Source organism: Ascaphus truei, chromosome 10, assembly GCF_040206685.1.
Source record: "Ascaphus truei isolate aAscTru1 chromosome 10, aAscTru1.hap1, whole genome shotgun sequence".
NCBI classification, from domain to species: domain Eukaryota; kingdom Metazoa; phylum Chordata; class Amphibia; order Anura; family Ascaphidae; genus Ascaphus; species Ascaphus truei.
The window spans coordinates 13,378,398-13,394,060 of record NC_134492.1 but is presented as its reverse complement, the minus strand read 5'-3'; the positions used below and the strand labels follow the sequence as shown (position 1 = coordinate 13,394,060).

At 44.5% G+C, this 15,663-nt stretch overlaps 1 protein-coding gene across 2 annotated transcripts in view; it reads left to right on the top strand.

Moving 5' to 3' along the window:
• The window catches only part of PDE4B (phosphodiesterase 4B), a 239,350-nt gene that overhangs the window by 146,089 nt on the left and 77,598 nt on the right, over positions 1-15,663 (top strand). For both annotated transcript variants that reach the window (XM_075615891.1, XM_075615892.1), the window contains exons 2-5: positions 208-402; positions 6,798-6,834; positions 7,045-7,115; positions 12,779-12,828. In XM_075615891.1, coding sequence (XP_075472006.1) covers positions 208-402; positions 6,798-6,834; positions 7,045-7,115; positions 12,779-12,828 — 353 coding nt within the window. The remainder of the gene's footprint in view (positions 1-207; positions 403-6,797; positions 6,835-7,044; positions 7,116-12,778; positions 12,829-15,663) is intronic.

Sequence of the window (15,663 nt, the reverse complement as noted above, 5' to 3'; positions counted from 1 at the left end):
CTGTGCTCGCCTGCAAAGGTAGGTCACATTCCAATGAGACATTCAAATGAATAGGGCACGAGGTACCTGTGGCCTAGCGCAGTTTGGCAATTCTAGTCCTAAATCTAAAATGTGGAAGATGGCCGCATGGTCTGTGTGTACTCTCCTTATAATGATCTTTGTGTTTTTTGATCAATGGTTTTACTGTTGTTTTTTTTTTCTCTCCAGTTTTGATGTTGAAAATGGCCCAACACCAGGACGTAGCCCCTTGGACCACCAAGTCAGCCCCGGCTCAGGACTCGTCCTACATACCAACTTCCCAAACCACAACCAACGCAGGGAATCCTTTCTCTACCGATCCGATAGCGACTATGATTTATCACCAAAGACGATGTCCAGAAATTCCTCAGCTGCAAGTGAGCAGTAAGTGACCACGTGGTGATCTAGTGCAGCGGTGCGCAATCTGTGGGGCGCGACCCCCAGGGGGGCGCGAGACTGCCGACGGGGGGCGCGGGGTTTACAGAGGCCCTGCGCGCTTCCCGAAGGCACTTAAATTAAGTGCCGGGGGAGCTGCAGGGCCTCTGTAAACCATACTTACCCGTGGCTCCGGCGGCTTCCTCCCGGCGTCGCCATGGCAACGCGGCGTCAAAATGACGCTGCGAGGTCATGTGACGTCACGTTGCTATGGCAACGTGACGTCATTACGCCGGTGCGAGGGTAAGTTGGGGTTGGGGGGGGCGCGGGAGTGAGGGGACAGCCGGCAGGGGGGCGCAGGGAAAAAAGTTTGCGCCCCCCTGATCTAGTGGATACGATGCTTTCATTCCATACGTGTGACCGTCCACAGATTTTTACAGCATTTGTTTGGTTAAATCTTCAGATATATGGGGGTAAATCAATATACTCCGAAGCAGCCAATCGCCCCTATCCAAGTCAACATAGTATATTAGATGAACCCCTTGGTAAGCATAACATCCCTTCCTGGGGGCATGCACCACCATCACCCACACTACCTGTTCCCATCCCACCCCAAAACGCCTAACCCTACCTCTAAAAGAATGGCTAACTCCGCCGGGTTTCACAAAGGTGGCAAATAGGACTATAGGCCATTGTATCCCACCCCAACAAGAATACCAATATAAAAAACTAAATATGTGGTGGTCATTAACTCCTTGAGTACTAGTAAGGCCACCTAGAGACTCTCAAGGAGAGCTAAGATGGCTTCATTGGCACCAAAGGGGTTAATGAAACAAATAAAAAATTATTTACCCCATACATATAGAGGGGCCTCATCCTTCCTCAGCTGGTGGGGGGGGGGGCTCTCTTGCCAACCCCTCCCCGCCTCCCCCATGCAGAGAGCTGGCGTCAGAAGTTGGGCGCGCCCAGAAGACAGGCCGTTGTGGGTGTGGGTGCCCAGCTCAGCACTGGCGCGGGGCCCTTCATCAGTGGTGGCACCCAACCCCCAGGTAAAATTATTAGAAGGGGGTGAGTGAGAGAGAGAGGTGGAATGAGGGGAGGTTGGAGAGAGAGGGGAGGTTGGAGAGAGAGGGGAGGTTGGAGAGAGAGGGGAGGTTGGAGAGAGAGGGGGGATAGAGAGGGGTGTGAGTGGGGGAATTGGTGAGGTAGGGGGAGAGAGTGAGAGAGTGGGGACTTGCAGTTAGACTTGGGAGGGCTTTGACCTGTGTGCACCCTTTTGTGTGATGTCACTATGTGATCGGCAAGCACCTGTACAGACCTCTCTCTTCCCCCCCCCTCACCTCTCTTCCCCCCCTCGCCTCCCTCTTCCCCCCTCGCCTCCCTCTTCCCCCCCTCGCCTCCCTCTCCCCCCCCTCGCCTCCCTTTCCCCCCCCTCACCTCCCTCTTCCACCCCTCACCTCCCTCTTACCCCTCACCTCTCCCCCCCCCCACTTCTCTCTTCCCCCCCCTCCTTCACTTCTCTCTTCCGCCCCCTCCCTCATCTCTCTTCCCCCCCTCGCCTCCCTCTTCCCCCCCTCGCCTCCCTCTCCCCCCCCCCCCTCGCCTCCCTCTTCCCCCCCTCGCCTCCCTCTTCCCCCCCCTCGCCTCCCCCTTCCCTCCCTCACCTCCCTCTTACCCCTCACCTCTCCCCCCCCACAACTTCTCTCTTCCCCCCCTCCTTCACTTCTCTCTTCCCCCCTGACCTCTCTCTTTCCCCCCCCCTCACCTCTCTCTTCTCCCCCTCCTTCACCTCTCTCTCCCCCTACACCTCTCTTCCCCCCTAAACCTCTCTCTCCCGCCCCTCAGCCCTCTCATCTCCTACTTTACTACTTTTTCCGACACAGGTATATATATACACTGATAAAAATCAATGACTACTAAAATGTATCTTTTTTTATGAATTTTTTTTTTAAAAAGTCTACATTTAGCCTATAATAGTAATAATCCCTCAGAACAGGGCATTACTGGCCAATAATGCCCTGGCTTGGGTACCTCGGCTTCGCCTCGGGCCTTCAACTCTTCCAGCCAGGGCATTATTGGCCAGTAATGCCCTGTTCTTCGGGGATTATTACTTAAATATATTCCTGGCATCTTCGGTTCTGGAGAGAAAATCATGAAGTCGACTAGAAAATTCGAGCCCTTGGGAACTTGTTTTTCTGCATTTTTCCTCCGCTTTGCTATTTTCTTAGCTGCTCAAATTTTTGGGGGTGTGAAGAGGTCTAATAAATTTTAGCAACGCGGCAAATTCTTCTCTGGATTATATTTAATAGACCTCCGTGTAAATCTTAAATATTGTGTCGTAGGATCCCAGATCTGCTGGTATTGGTGACGGTTTCAGCACCTTCAGCTGATGTTCCTTTTCACTGCTTACATTTCTCAGTACTATTTTCTGGATATAAATATTCTCCTAAACCAGGGTGAAACGGTATCCATATGTAGATTATAGCATTGTACGCGACAAGTTTAATATTCATAATTTATAACTTTACAAAAAAAAAGAGTGTATGCTCATTACAGATATTGGCGTCATGGTTTATGGTTTTATGAATCACAGGCATTTGAAAACATTTTCATACAATTTTAAGTCCCACAAAGCATACATCCCATCTCATAAAGGAGGCAGATTCCATTACAGCATGTGCAGTAAATAAAAATACCACTTGGGGTACATTTGCATGTCTCAGGGAGGTCTGCGACCCTGTTTTTCCCCATTATCGCTTGGCAAACAATGCTTCCACTGCAGCCAGGGATTCTGGGTAATGGCATGCAAATGAGCCCACAGTGTGTCACATGGTTACATAGTTACATAGTAGATGAGGTTGAAAAAAGGCATAGGTCCATCAAGTTCAACCTATGCTAAATTTAGACAACAGATACTTTATCCTATATCTATACTTACTTATTGATCCAGAGGAAGGCAAACAAAAAAACCCATTAAGGGGAAAAATTAATTCCTTCCTGACTCCAAGAATTGGCAATCGGATTAATCCCTGGATCAACATCCTTCCCATGTATACTTATTTGGTATATCCCTGTGTACCTTTCCCATCCAAAAATATGTCCAACCTTTTTTTGAACAAATCTATTGTATCTGCCATCACAGTCTCCATGGGCAATGAATTCCACATTTTAACTGCCCTTACTGTAAAGAACCCTTTCATTTGTTGCTGGTGAAATTTCCTTTACTCTAACCTTGAGGAATGGCCCCGAGTCCTTAGTACTGCCCGTGGGATGAATAGTTCTTTTGAAAGCTCATTGTATTGTCCCCGAATATATTTGTATATAGTTATCATATCCCCTCTTAGACGCCTCCTTTCTAATGTAAATAAATCTAATTTAGCTAGCCTCTCCTCATAAGTTAGATTGTCCATCCCCTTTATTAATTTGGTGGCTCTTCTCTGCACTCTCTCTAGTTCCATAATGTCTTTTCTTAGGATTGGTGCCCAAAATTGTACTCCATATTCAAGGTGTTGTCTTACTAGTGCTTTGTAAAGGGGCATAATTATGTTTTCTTCCCTTCCATCCATTGCCCATTTGATGCAAGATAAGATCTTGTTTGCCTTTGCAGCTACTGCATGACATTGGGCACTATTGCTAAGCCTACAGTCTACAAGCACTCCTAAATCCTTCTCCATCAAGGATTCCCCCAATATACTGTATCTCCATTTAATTTGTAAGTCGCCTTTTTATTCTTGCATCCCAAATGCATAACCTTACATTTATCTGTATTAAACCTCATTTGCCATTTACTTGCCCACGTTTCCAGTCTCTCCAAGTCCTTCTGAAGAGAAATTACATCCTGCTCTGATTCTATTACCTTACACAATTTAGTATCATCAGCAAAGATGGAGACTTTGCTCTCGATTCCAACCTCAAGGTCATTAATAAACAAGTTAAAAAGCAGGGGTCCCAGTACCGATCCCTGAGGTACTCCACTCACGACTTTAGCCCAACCTGAAAAAGTTCCATTTATGACAACCCTCTGTTGTCTGTCCTTTAACCAGTTTTCAATCCAGGTGCATATATTATTACAGAGTCCAATTTTCTTTATTTTGTACACCAACCTCTTGTGTGAAACCGTATCAAAAGCCTTTGCAAATCTAAGTAGACCACATCAACTGCATTACCCTGGTCTAAATTCCTACTTGCCTCCTCAAAGAATCAAATAAGGTTAGTTTGGCAAGATCTATCCTTCATAAATCCATGCTGACTATTACTAATAATTTTGTTTTCCATTAGGTATTCCTGAATATAATCCCGTATTAAACCTTGAAGTAGTTTCCCTACTATTGAAGTCAGGCTTACAGGTCTGTAATTTCCCGGTTGTGATCTAGCTCCCTTTTTAAATATAGGCACCACATCTGCTTTACGCCAATCTTGTGGTACTGAGCCTGTGGAAATTGAGTCCTTGAATATTAAATATAATGGTTTCGCTATTACTGAGCTTAACTCCTTGAGAACTCTTGGATGTATGCCATCGGGGCCAGGTGCCTTATTTACTTTAATTTTTTCAAGTCGCTTATGAACTTCTTCCTCAGTTAACCAATTGTTCATAAATATGGAGGTTGTGGCTTCCTCCTGCGGCACTACTATTGAACTTGATTCTTCCCTGGTAAACACAGGCAAAGAATTTGTTTAATACCTCAGCTTTTTCCTTATCTCCAATAATCTGCCTACCCATCTCACACTGAAAGGGTCCTATATTTTCTTTTCTCATTTTTTTGTTATTAAGATACTTAAACAACTTTTTAGGGTTGACCTTACTTTCTATTGCAATCCTTTCTTCATTATCCATTTTTGCTAATTTGATTGCCCTTTGCAATTGTTGTTACATTCCTTATAATTCTGATACGATGTCTCTGTCCCTTCTGACTTAAAGAATCTAAACACCTTCCTCTTCCTTTCCATTTCCTCCCCTACCTGTTTATTTAGCCACATTGGTTTTGACTTATTTCTTTTATACTTATTACCCAAGGGTATACACTGATAAGTGTGCTTTTGTAACAATGTTTTAAAGACTGCCCATTTATCTTCTACATTTTTCCCTGCAAAAACATCATCCCATTGTATTACTACTAGATTAGACCTCAGTTTATGAAAATCTGCCTTTCTAAAGTTTAAGGTCTTTGTTGAACCCAAGAAATCTATTTTTTGATCATTTATTTCAAATGAGACCATGTTATGATCACTGTTACCCCAATGTTCCAGGACTTGAATATTTGTTATTACTTCTACATTGTTTGATATGACCAAATCCAGTACTGCTCCTCTCCTGGTTGGTTCCTCAATAATTTGGGTCATATAATTGTCTTTAAGCACCCCCAAAAACCTGTTTCCTTTTGTTGTAACGCTAATCTCATTGCCCCAGTATCACTGTTTATTTTTCGTCCATTTTAACATAGATCCCTATAAGTTTATGAACATACAGTCCCTGCAAGCTCTAACCCCTTCATATACTGTATGTGTGTATACAGGAGGGCCCCGGGAATACGGCGGGTTCCGTTCCAGGGGCCCCCGGTATACGGCGGGTTCCGTTCCAGGGGCCCCGGGTATACGGCGGGTTCCGTTCCAGGGGCCCGCCGTATAGTGAAAATCGCCGGAAAGCGGATCCGGCGATTTTCATGTTATGTGCATGCGCAGACCGGCGTTTTCGCCGTTCTGCACATGCGTGGCCTATGGTCTGCGCGCGCAGGCTACGGTCTGCGCGCGCAGGCTACGGTCTGCGCATGCGCGCCGGGTGCACCCGTCCGTTTTGCGCATGCGCGGCGTATTATCCAACATGGCGGCCCTCTTCTCGGTGCCGCCGTATCGGCGGATCGCCGAAAAGTGAAGTGCCGAGAAGAGGGGCCCTGCTGTATATAGATATCTCAAAAGGAGTGTTACTGAGTGTGGCCAAATGTATACAACAAAAGACAAAAAATACCCAAGGCTTTGGCAAATACCCAACGCTTCGGCCAAAGGTTAACTAAATGACCTTAACTCATGAGAATACTAACATTGAAGTATTTAACTAAGTATTTTGTCACATTGGATGTAGCACTGGGTATTTTTTGTATTTTGCCCTATTAGATTATTCCTGCCGCATTACACAGCATTTCAGCACAGCCTGGGTTAAGGAAGTGCAGAGCCAGTAACCCTGCTCACAGACAGCTATTTCAACCTTTTGGGTCTCTTCAGTGCGAAGCTGCTTGCTGGCTATGTAGCGTGAAGCTGCTACGTGGGTAGAAACCTTGGGAAGTAAAACCACATCCAGTCATAAGTTCAGACAGTGTTGGCAATCATTCTAAATGCCACCCCCACCCTCCTTTCTGATTACATATTATTGTGGCCTGTTTACTAATTGTAATAATTTTCTTCTCATTTAGGCATGGAGATGACTTGATAGTTACACCTTTTGCCCAGGTATTTCTCATTCAGTTTCTTCTTTATGTATATACAGTATGTATGTGTGTGTGTGTGTGTATATATATATATATATATATATATATATATATATATTTCCTTCTTTTCATTTATATAATTGCAGAAAAGTATATCTGTATTTCCAGCTGTAAAAGTGTCCCTTAATGTATGTGTCTATTAAACGAATATATTCTACATTTGTGTTTCTAGGTCCTGGCGAGTTTGCGCAGTGTGAGAAATAATTTCACATTTCTGACCAATCTTCATGGAGCACCAAATAAGTAAGTTTTTAGCGCTCAAATTGAGGTTGTTCTAAGCAAACGAGTCGCCATCACAAAGACATTACTCTGCTTACTGTTAAAATAAATCACTCGCCTGATTTATAGTTCTATTTTGTCTAATAGATGGTGCATTGTTATTTGAATTATAACAAGCCTGAGAAGTCTGGACATATTTAGGACAAGTACAGTTTTTATATGTTTTTGTTGCACTCAAAGTAGAAATGTAGCAGCTGTTATTACCCCAGGAACACTGGCTAATGCAAATATTACCGGGTAAAAGTCGCACGCGCTGGGAGATAACGCGCGTTACCTCTGTTTTCTATGTCGCACGCGCTGGGAGATAACGCGCGTTACCTCTGTTTTCTATGTCGCACGCGCTGGGAGATAACGCGCGTTACCTCTGTTTTCTATGTCGCACGCGCTGGGAGATAACGCGCGTTACCTCTGTTTTCTATGTCGCACGCGCTGGGAGATAACGCGCGTTACCTCTGTTTTCTATGTCGCACGCGCTGGGAGATAACGCGCGTTACCTCTGTTTTCTATGTCGCACGCGCTGGGAGATAACGCGCGTTACCTCTGTTTTCTATGTCGCACGCGCTGGGAGATAACGCGCGTTACCTCTGTTTTCTATGTCGCACGCGCTGGGAGATAACGCGCGTTACCTCTGTTTTCTATGTCGCACGCGCTGGGAGATAACGCGCGTTACCTCTGTTTTCTATGTCGCACGCGCTGGGAGATAACGCGCGTTACCTCTGTTTTCTATGTCGCACGCGCTGGGAGATAACGCGCGTTACCTCTGTTTTCTATGTCGCACGCGCTGGGAGATAACGCGCGTTACCTCTGTTTTCTATGTCGCACGCGCTGGGAGATAACGCGCGTTACCTCTGTTTTCTATGTCGCACGCGCTGGGAGATAACGCGCGTTACCTCTGTTTTCTATGTCGCACGCGCTGGGAGATAACGCGCGTTACCTCTGTTTTCTATGTCGCACGCGCTGGGAGATAACGCGCGTTACCTCTGTTTTCTATGTCGCACGCGCTGGGAGATAACGCGCGTTACCTCTGTTTTCTATGTCGCACGCGCTGGGAGATAACGCGCGTTACCTCTGTTTTCTATGTCGCACGCGCTGGGAGATAACGCGCGTTACCTCTGTTTTCTATGTCGCTCATAGTAAAACTTGTGGCATGAATGCGGCAGCAGTGACGTCCACCACATCTGTGCGGCCTTATTATTCATCCTAAAGTTGGCATTAACCAAAGCTACACTATAAAGCATTATGACTGACTCAAATATTAATTCAAATTATTATGGTACCCTATGCTAAGCCTCTTTAATACCTGAAACTGCTTAACTTACAGTGAAGACGCAGCAACTATAACAATGCTTTCTTTAACAATGTCATTGTTACATATCGGCCATGGCACAGGGTGGAAATAATACAAGTTTTGTATCTATTATTCATGCACAAGATTGCAGTATTGCCAACGAACCTCTGTCCTCTATCCTGTTGTTGCTCTTCCAGTCTGAATCGCTTTGCTGCAGCCGTCCAAGCACTTTTTTACATTTTTATATTATTATTATTATTTATTTATTTTTACATATAATTGAAGCAGAGTGTCTCCGGGGCTGAACCCCATTAATTACAGCTCTGAGGGGCTTCCAGAGATACTTACCTCCGTAGGGGGTGCTGGTGCAGTATCTCTCTGTTTGTTAGTAGTAGATGTTATTAAATGAAACCTGGTCCCTGCAGCTCAAACCCAAAATGGAAATGTTGGAACTGCGGTGATTCGCATTTAATTCCATGCAACAACACCCCTCACTGTTTGGCTATACCAGTTATTTATGGCCAATGTATCACGCTACTCAAGTGACTTTGTTGTACAGAGAACTGCAACTGCAATTCATTTCTAAGACGTGGATATGAATGGTTGCTTTCCATTTGGCCTTACTACACCCTAGTTATGAAGTGTGAAGTATGATGTTTCAAAATAGACCTTCAAATAACGTCTGATTAATTGGCGGCTTTGACCTAAATTTCTACCCCCAGCTTTCATTTGAAACCATCCAAAATCAGCAGACGCCTCCAGTTCCTAGATTTACAATATATATGCCACCACCTCGGAACCCAATAAAACGCGGGACACAGGACAGACGCAGCGCAGGAATGTACACTGCCAGCCTTCTCATTTGTCTTGGCATCAAATGAACTGCTGATGGTTAAAATCATTCAGGGCTCTATTCATCTGGGGTTTCCGTGCGATGTTGCGCCTGTTTCACTAATGTTTGCTGCCCATGAATGGGCGCATAAAGGAGGAGTGTCAGACGGGTGTTGGGCAGAGCCTCGTATCTTTACTAATCTCCCAAAGAATCAATGAAACGTTATACTCCGTTCTGGTGCGGCTTTATGGCTGTATGGTAACGCCAGATCGGGTTAAGACGTTGGTCCCATCCTGTCCCTCTTTCACGGTATATATTATTTATATCTTCTTCGGCAATCGGCAAATGCTGTGCCATCGCTGCCCTCATGCATGCAAACATCAGCTATACCAGCTTCCACCTTCATTCCAACTCAAGTCATTAGTACTCTGTACCTATGTATGTAGCAGAAAGAAGGGGTCATCTTAATCAGATTAATGAAGACTGCACTACACGTGCTGGTGACTGGGAGTAGGTAATATGGTAGACAGAGCTAAAGAAAGCTCCCTATTGTGTATGTATGTCTTTATTTATATAGCGCCATTAATGTACATAGCGCTTCACAGCACTAATACACGTGACAATCATATAAATAACAAATAATTCATATAACACATAAAGGGCAGAAGTGCTTCAGACATAAGAGTAACATTTAGGAAGAGGAGTCCGTGCCTCAAAGAGCTTACAATCTAATTGGTAGGTAGGAAGAACGTACAGAGACAGTAGGAGGGTGTTCTGGTAAGTGCGTCTGCAGGGGGCTAAGGTCAATACCTGGGCTCTGCATGGAGAACAAGGATGTCTCCTATATATTGGTTCTTGTGTCTACAAGTCATTGGACAGCACCCTCAGACATAATTACCCCGAATGGCAGCTCCACCCCATTTACCTGGTAAACTTCATGTTTCATAATAAGTATTAACCATATGTTCCCTGACGGACTTGCTAACTATATAAATAAATACGTTGTAATAATATTGCATTGCAATCATTATTCCACGTGCCATGCTCTGCTGAGATCCAATGTTATGTTAAAGTGAGGAACATAACGCTCAGGATTGCAATGATGTAAGTAAATAAATGTTTAGAACGGATATGAGATGGCATAACAGATGGCATAACAGAATTAAGTTTGTAAATTGATATATAAATATATATATATATATATATATATATATATATATATATATATATATATATATACACATACAGTGTTCGACAAACCTATACATTTGCACGCCCCGGGCGAGTGGATTTAACATCGTGGCAAGCACCTATTGGCCCAAGCAGCACACGTGTGGTACTAGGTGGCGAGTAGATTTTTTTGTGATTTGTCGACCACTGTATATATATACATATATATATATGGTTCAGCCTATCCCATAGCCTCTCTTGCATTCCCAGTAAAATCAACCCCACACTGATGAGACCCATCAAGGTCGAAACAGCTGTCTGTGGGTGGTTCTCTGGGTATGCACCTTAACCCTGGCTGTGCTCAAAGCTGTGACCATGCAGCAAGCTTAAGCCTATAGGGAACCATGTTAAAAATGGTTATTGAGGCAAAAAGTGACACTGTGTGCTCATTTGCATGTCATTTCCCAGAATCCCTTGCTGCAGTGGAAGTGCTGTATGCTGGGTGATAATGGGGAAAGGCGGGGTTGCAGACCTGCCTAAGACATGCAGATGAGCATACAGCTATATTTGCATATATATATATATATATATATATATATATATATATATATATATATATATATATATATATATATATATATATATATATATATAAAATCACTTGCGAGTACATTCACGTGTCTTAGACAGGCATGCAACCCTGCCTATACCATTATCATCTAGCGTACAGTGCTTCCACTGCAGCAAGGGATTCTGGGAAATGACATGCAAATGAGCATACCGTGTCACCTATTTACATGGAACCCTTATAAGCTAATGCTTGCTGTTAACACAGCTTTTAAGCACAGCATGGCATTGGATGCAAAGCCAGTGAACCCACTCACAGACAGCTATTTCGACCTTTTGGGTCTCATCAGTGTGAGGTTGGTTGTACTGGCTTTGCAATTTTCAAGGCTGGGTAGGATTTACCCTACATATTTTAAGTTATGGTGGGTGAAAAAGGCGACAAGAAACCTCCACCGTATAGCATATAGCAAATAAAAAGGTCACTTCAGCCAAAAGGTGGCACTGTGTGCTCATTTGCATGTCATTTCCAAGAATCCCTTGCTGCAGTGGAAGCGCTGGGTGATAATGGTGAAAAGTAGGGCTGCAGACCTGTCTAAGACATGTGAATGTGCTCACAAGTAATTAATAAATATATATATATATATATATATATATATATATATATTTTTTTTTTTTTTTTAAGAAATGGCTACAAAAATCTTTTCATCACGAAAGTTCAATTATTTTTATAACTGATCAAATGTCATTTCGATTAATATCTCAATTGTATCCCTTTACATTTCAATAATAGTGAGATGTTTGCCTGGATTCTTTTCAACTACTTTTGTAATTATGTGGGGCAGCCACTAGGTGTCGCCCTTTCCAAACGTTAGCTTTACACCTGCCTTTGTAGAAACATGGTATTGTTTATAATGCATTAAATCAGAGCTGTCCAGCTGCACAGAGGATTCAAACTTCCATTCATTGATCACATAATCAATGATTTATTGTAAATTCAGCTTAATCTTATGTAAAATAACAATGCACTGAAACTATTGGGGGGAGGGGGAGAAAGCACAACACATCTCAAATGTTTTATTTCCATTTGCATCTCAACAACCTTTTACCTTTTTAATGAATTCATATGTAAATTCTCCTAAAGGCCAAAAATAATGATTGAACAAAGTTTTACCTTAAAAAAAAATTCTTTGATAAAAAGGTTGTGTCTTTCTCCCCCCCCCCCCCCCCCTCTCATTTCATACATTCTGTAATTGGTCTAAAACTCCCGTACGTTTCTCCAAAGTTTAGACCTGTATTATAGGAAGTAAGTCGGACAGTTGTGCAAATTCACATTTGTGACCATAGTTACGGGTATTTTAGTCTTTGAATGAAGTTTCCACGTGGAGTGGGGGGGGGGTGGTGGAGGGGGGGTTGAGACTTTCAGTCCTCAGTGCGCACAGTAGGACTGGTTGCGGTCTTGCGCTTACATGCACCACAATATGCTTAATATACAGTATACCGTGAGTTTTAAATATCAGGGGGGGAGGGCTTATTCAATTACAGTCCAGGTGTACTTAACATGCACGGAGATGAGTGTGAATCCTTTTTAAGTGCATGTTTCACACACTTATTTCAGCTTATAGTCACTTGGTGACATCTGACACACGGATAATGTGGATAAACACATCGCTGAGTCCGTGGGACGCGAGCGCGGTAATCGACATTCGCTTTTACTGTGTACAATACATTTAATCAATAGGAAATTGATACATATTTTACATTTGCCCACAGGAGGTCACCAATTGTCAGTCAGCCGCCCATCTCCAGAGTTAATCTGCAAGGTGAGTAACTATCTTGTGTAAACGTGTTTCTTATCCTAACGTTACAAATCGCCGTTTGTTGCCGCGGTAAGTGAGCCGGTAAGTGAGCCAGTAAGTGACACGGTAAGGCCAGTTCTAGCGGTTACTCGTAGTCTTTGTAACGCAGAGCCGCAATTTCGTGCTTAACAAGAACGTGACGCGTGCATCAAAGCGCAGAACATTTCTGCATACGGTGTAACCCAGCTTCCAGCAGCTTCATTCAGGGGTTCTCCAGTCCTCAAGCCCCTGCAACAGGTCAGGTTTTAAGGATAACCCTGCTTCAGCACAGGTGGCTTAATCAGTGGCTTAGTGAAAGAGCTTGCTTCAGCACATGTGGCTCAATCAGTGGCCCAGTCTTTGACTGGGCCACTGATTGAATCACCTGTGCTGAAGCAAGGATATACTGAAAACCTGACCTGTTGGGGGTTCTTGAGGACAGGAGTTGAGAGCCCCTGGGTTAAGTGATCAGGTTAGTTGTAATATGAGTAATGAAAGTAACAAAAACCCTAATAAGTGGTGTCAAACTGATAAGTAATTGATGTGGTGCTGTTTATCACATTTCAGCCGTTGGCAAATAACTCCCAGTGACACACTGCAAAGCGATGGATTCGTGCCTGGAAACCCCTCCCCCTGTGGGGTATCACTGTAATATTACTTAGTTTTATTAATCTTCTTGTATAAAGCATTACTGTGTATTCAGTGCTGTACAACCAGAGTCAGGGGAACCTGGTTCAACTGCCGGTGTCGGCTCCTTGTGACCATGGACATGTCACTTTATCTCCCTGTGCCTCAGGCACCAAAATCATAGATTGTAAGCTCCACGGGGCAGGCTAACAATCCTATGTGCTGCGTACCACACGCTGTACTGTAATTGTGACGCGCTCTGAGTCTCATTGGGAGGAAAGTGTTATATGAAAATATAGTAGTTAAAGGTGTTTTACATGGAATTAACCGGTGCCGTAAAATGCTACGTCAAGTTCTATATTTATATCACTTGAATACTGGTTTCTGTTTTTATTTAGTGTGAAACCTTTCTGTTTCTGGTTGGTCCCCGGCCAACCAGATGTTGTGCCTACTGCCAGCCAATCAGAATTAAGGTGTAAAAGAAGGCTGGGTCCTATATTGGATTCTGCCACGTAGATTGCGCTCTCTCTCAAGCAAATCCGCCGCCCCGTGTCCCTTACATGTGGCGGCCGCCTCCTTGCTGCCGCCCTTCTCCATTCGAATCCCAGCGTCAAATGACGCCGCGGACGTCACCAACTTGACATCCCACTGCATCGCATTGCCATGGTAACGCGACGTCGCGTTGCCATTCCAACGAGACGTAGTGTGACATCACGTTGATGTAATTTAACGCTGGGATTCGAATGAAGAAGGGAGGCAGCGAGGAGGCGGCCGCCACATGTAGTTTCATTCCCATCCGGCGTGATAGCGTGGCAAGTGTATATGGGGCGGACATCCGTAACTGCTCACAAGGAATGAATCCTTTCCCCTGCATTCACTGGGGTGCCGGGAGTTCCGGGGGTGCCGGAGTTCCGGGGGTTCCGGGGGTGCCGGAGTTCCGGGGGTTCCGGGGGTGCCGGGAGTTCATTCTTAACGCTCCTTCCAGCTGACAAGATGTATAGTCTTGTAAAACTGTACTATTTAATTTGTTTTGTTACATGAAGTCTTCTTACAAGAATTTGTGTTTTCATGATAGTTTGCTCAAAAGGCTTTGTGTTTGTAGATCTGAATGAACAATTCTATCTAGTACAAGGGTGCAGAAACCGGGGCGGAGGGGGGGGGGTGGAACGAGACTTTTTTTAGGGGGGCGGGGGAGACGGTGGTTACAGAGGCCCCACATTCTTCCCAAAGGCATTTAAATTAAATGCCGGGGGACTGTGCGAGGCCTCTGTAAGTCACTTACCTTGATTCAGCCGGCTTCCGGCAACGTGGCATCAAATGACGATGCGGGGTGACGTCACATGACCAACGGCGGCATTTGAAGCTTGATATAGGGTGATGGGGGCGCGAGCAGTGGGGGAGAGCTGGCATGGGGGGCGCGCAAGGCAAAGCGTTTGTGCCCCCCTGTTCTAGTACACAAACTCTTAGTTTGTTTTTTTGCTAATTTTTACTTGGTAAGAGAACCGATACAATAAAATACTACGGGTCCTTATTCGCAAAGTGCACACGTTAAGCCCACTTACTTGACTGTCAATAAGCTCATATGTATTTTAACTTTGTGGCATCTTGAGTCAGTCAAATGTAACAACAAAGCGACACGCTACACTGTATGAAGCATAGTGGTCATTTACAAGTGAGACGAACCCTCTGGGATTCGTTTATCCAATAATAGATACTGTATATGTGGGTTCCTCGTAACCATGAGTCAGTGGGGGACGTACACACATCAGTGCCTCACATGTTTACCTTGCTGGAAATCCAATCTCCGTTTCCTCTCTGATTGTCCACACACACCCTTCATTTTCCAGCCAGCGCTAGACTGACTGTCTCTCTTCTGTCTCCTTTTGGATGTTCCACCATAAACTAAACACAAGCAGAACGTATTATTTTTCTGCCTTCCATAGTTTTCCATCACGACACCTTCTGATTACCATGTAATACTATCCAACCATAGGAGTGGGCAACTCCAGTCCTCAAGGGTCACCAACAGGTCAGGTTTTCAGGATATCCCTGCTTCAGCACAGGTGGCTCAGTCGAAGAGCCACTGATTGAGCCACAGCAGGGATATCCTGAAAACCCGACCTGTTGGTGGCCCCTGAGGACTGGCTTTGATTGAGCCACCTGTGCTGAAGCAGGGATATCCTGAAAACCCGA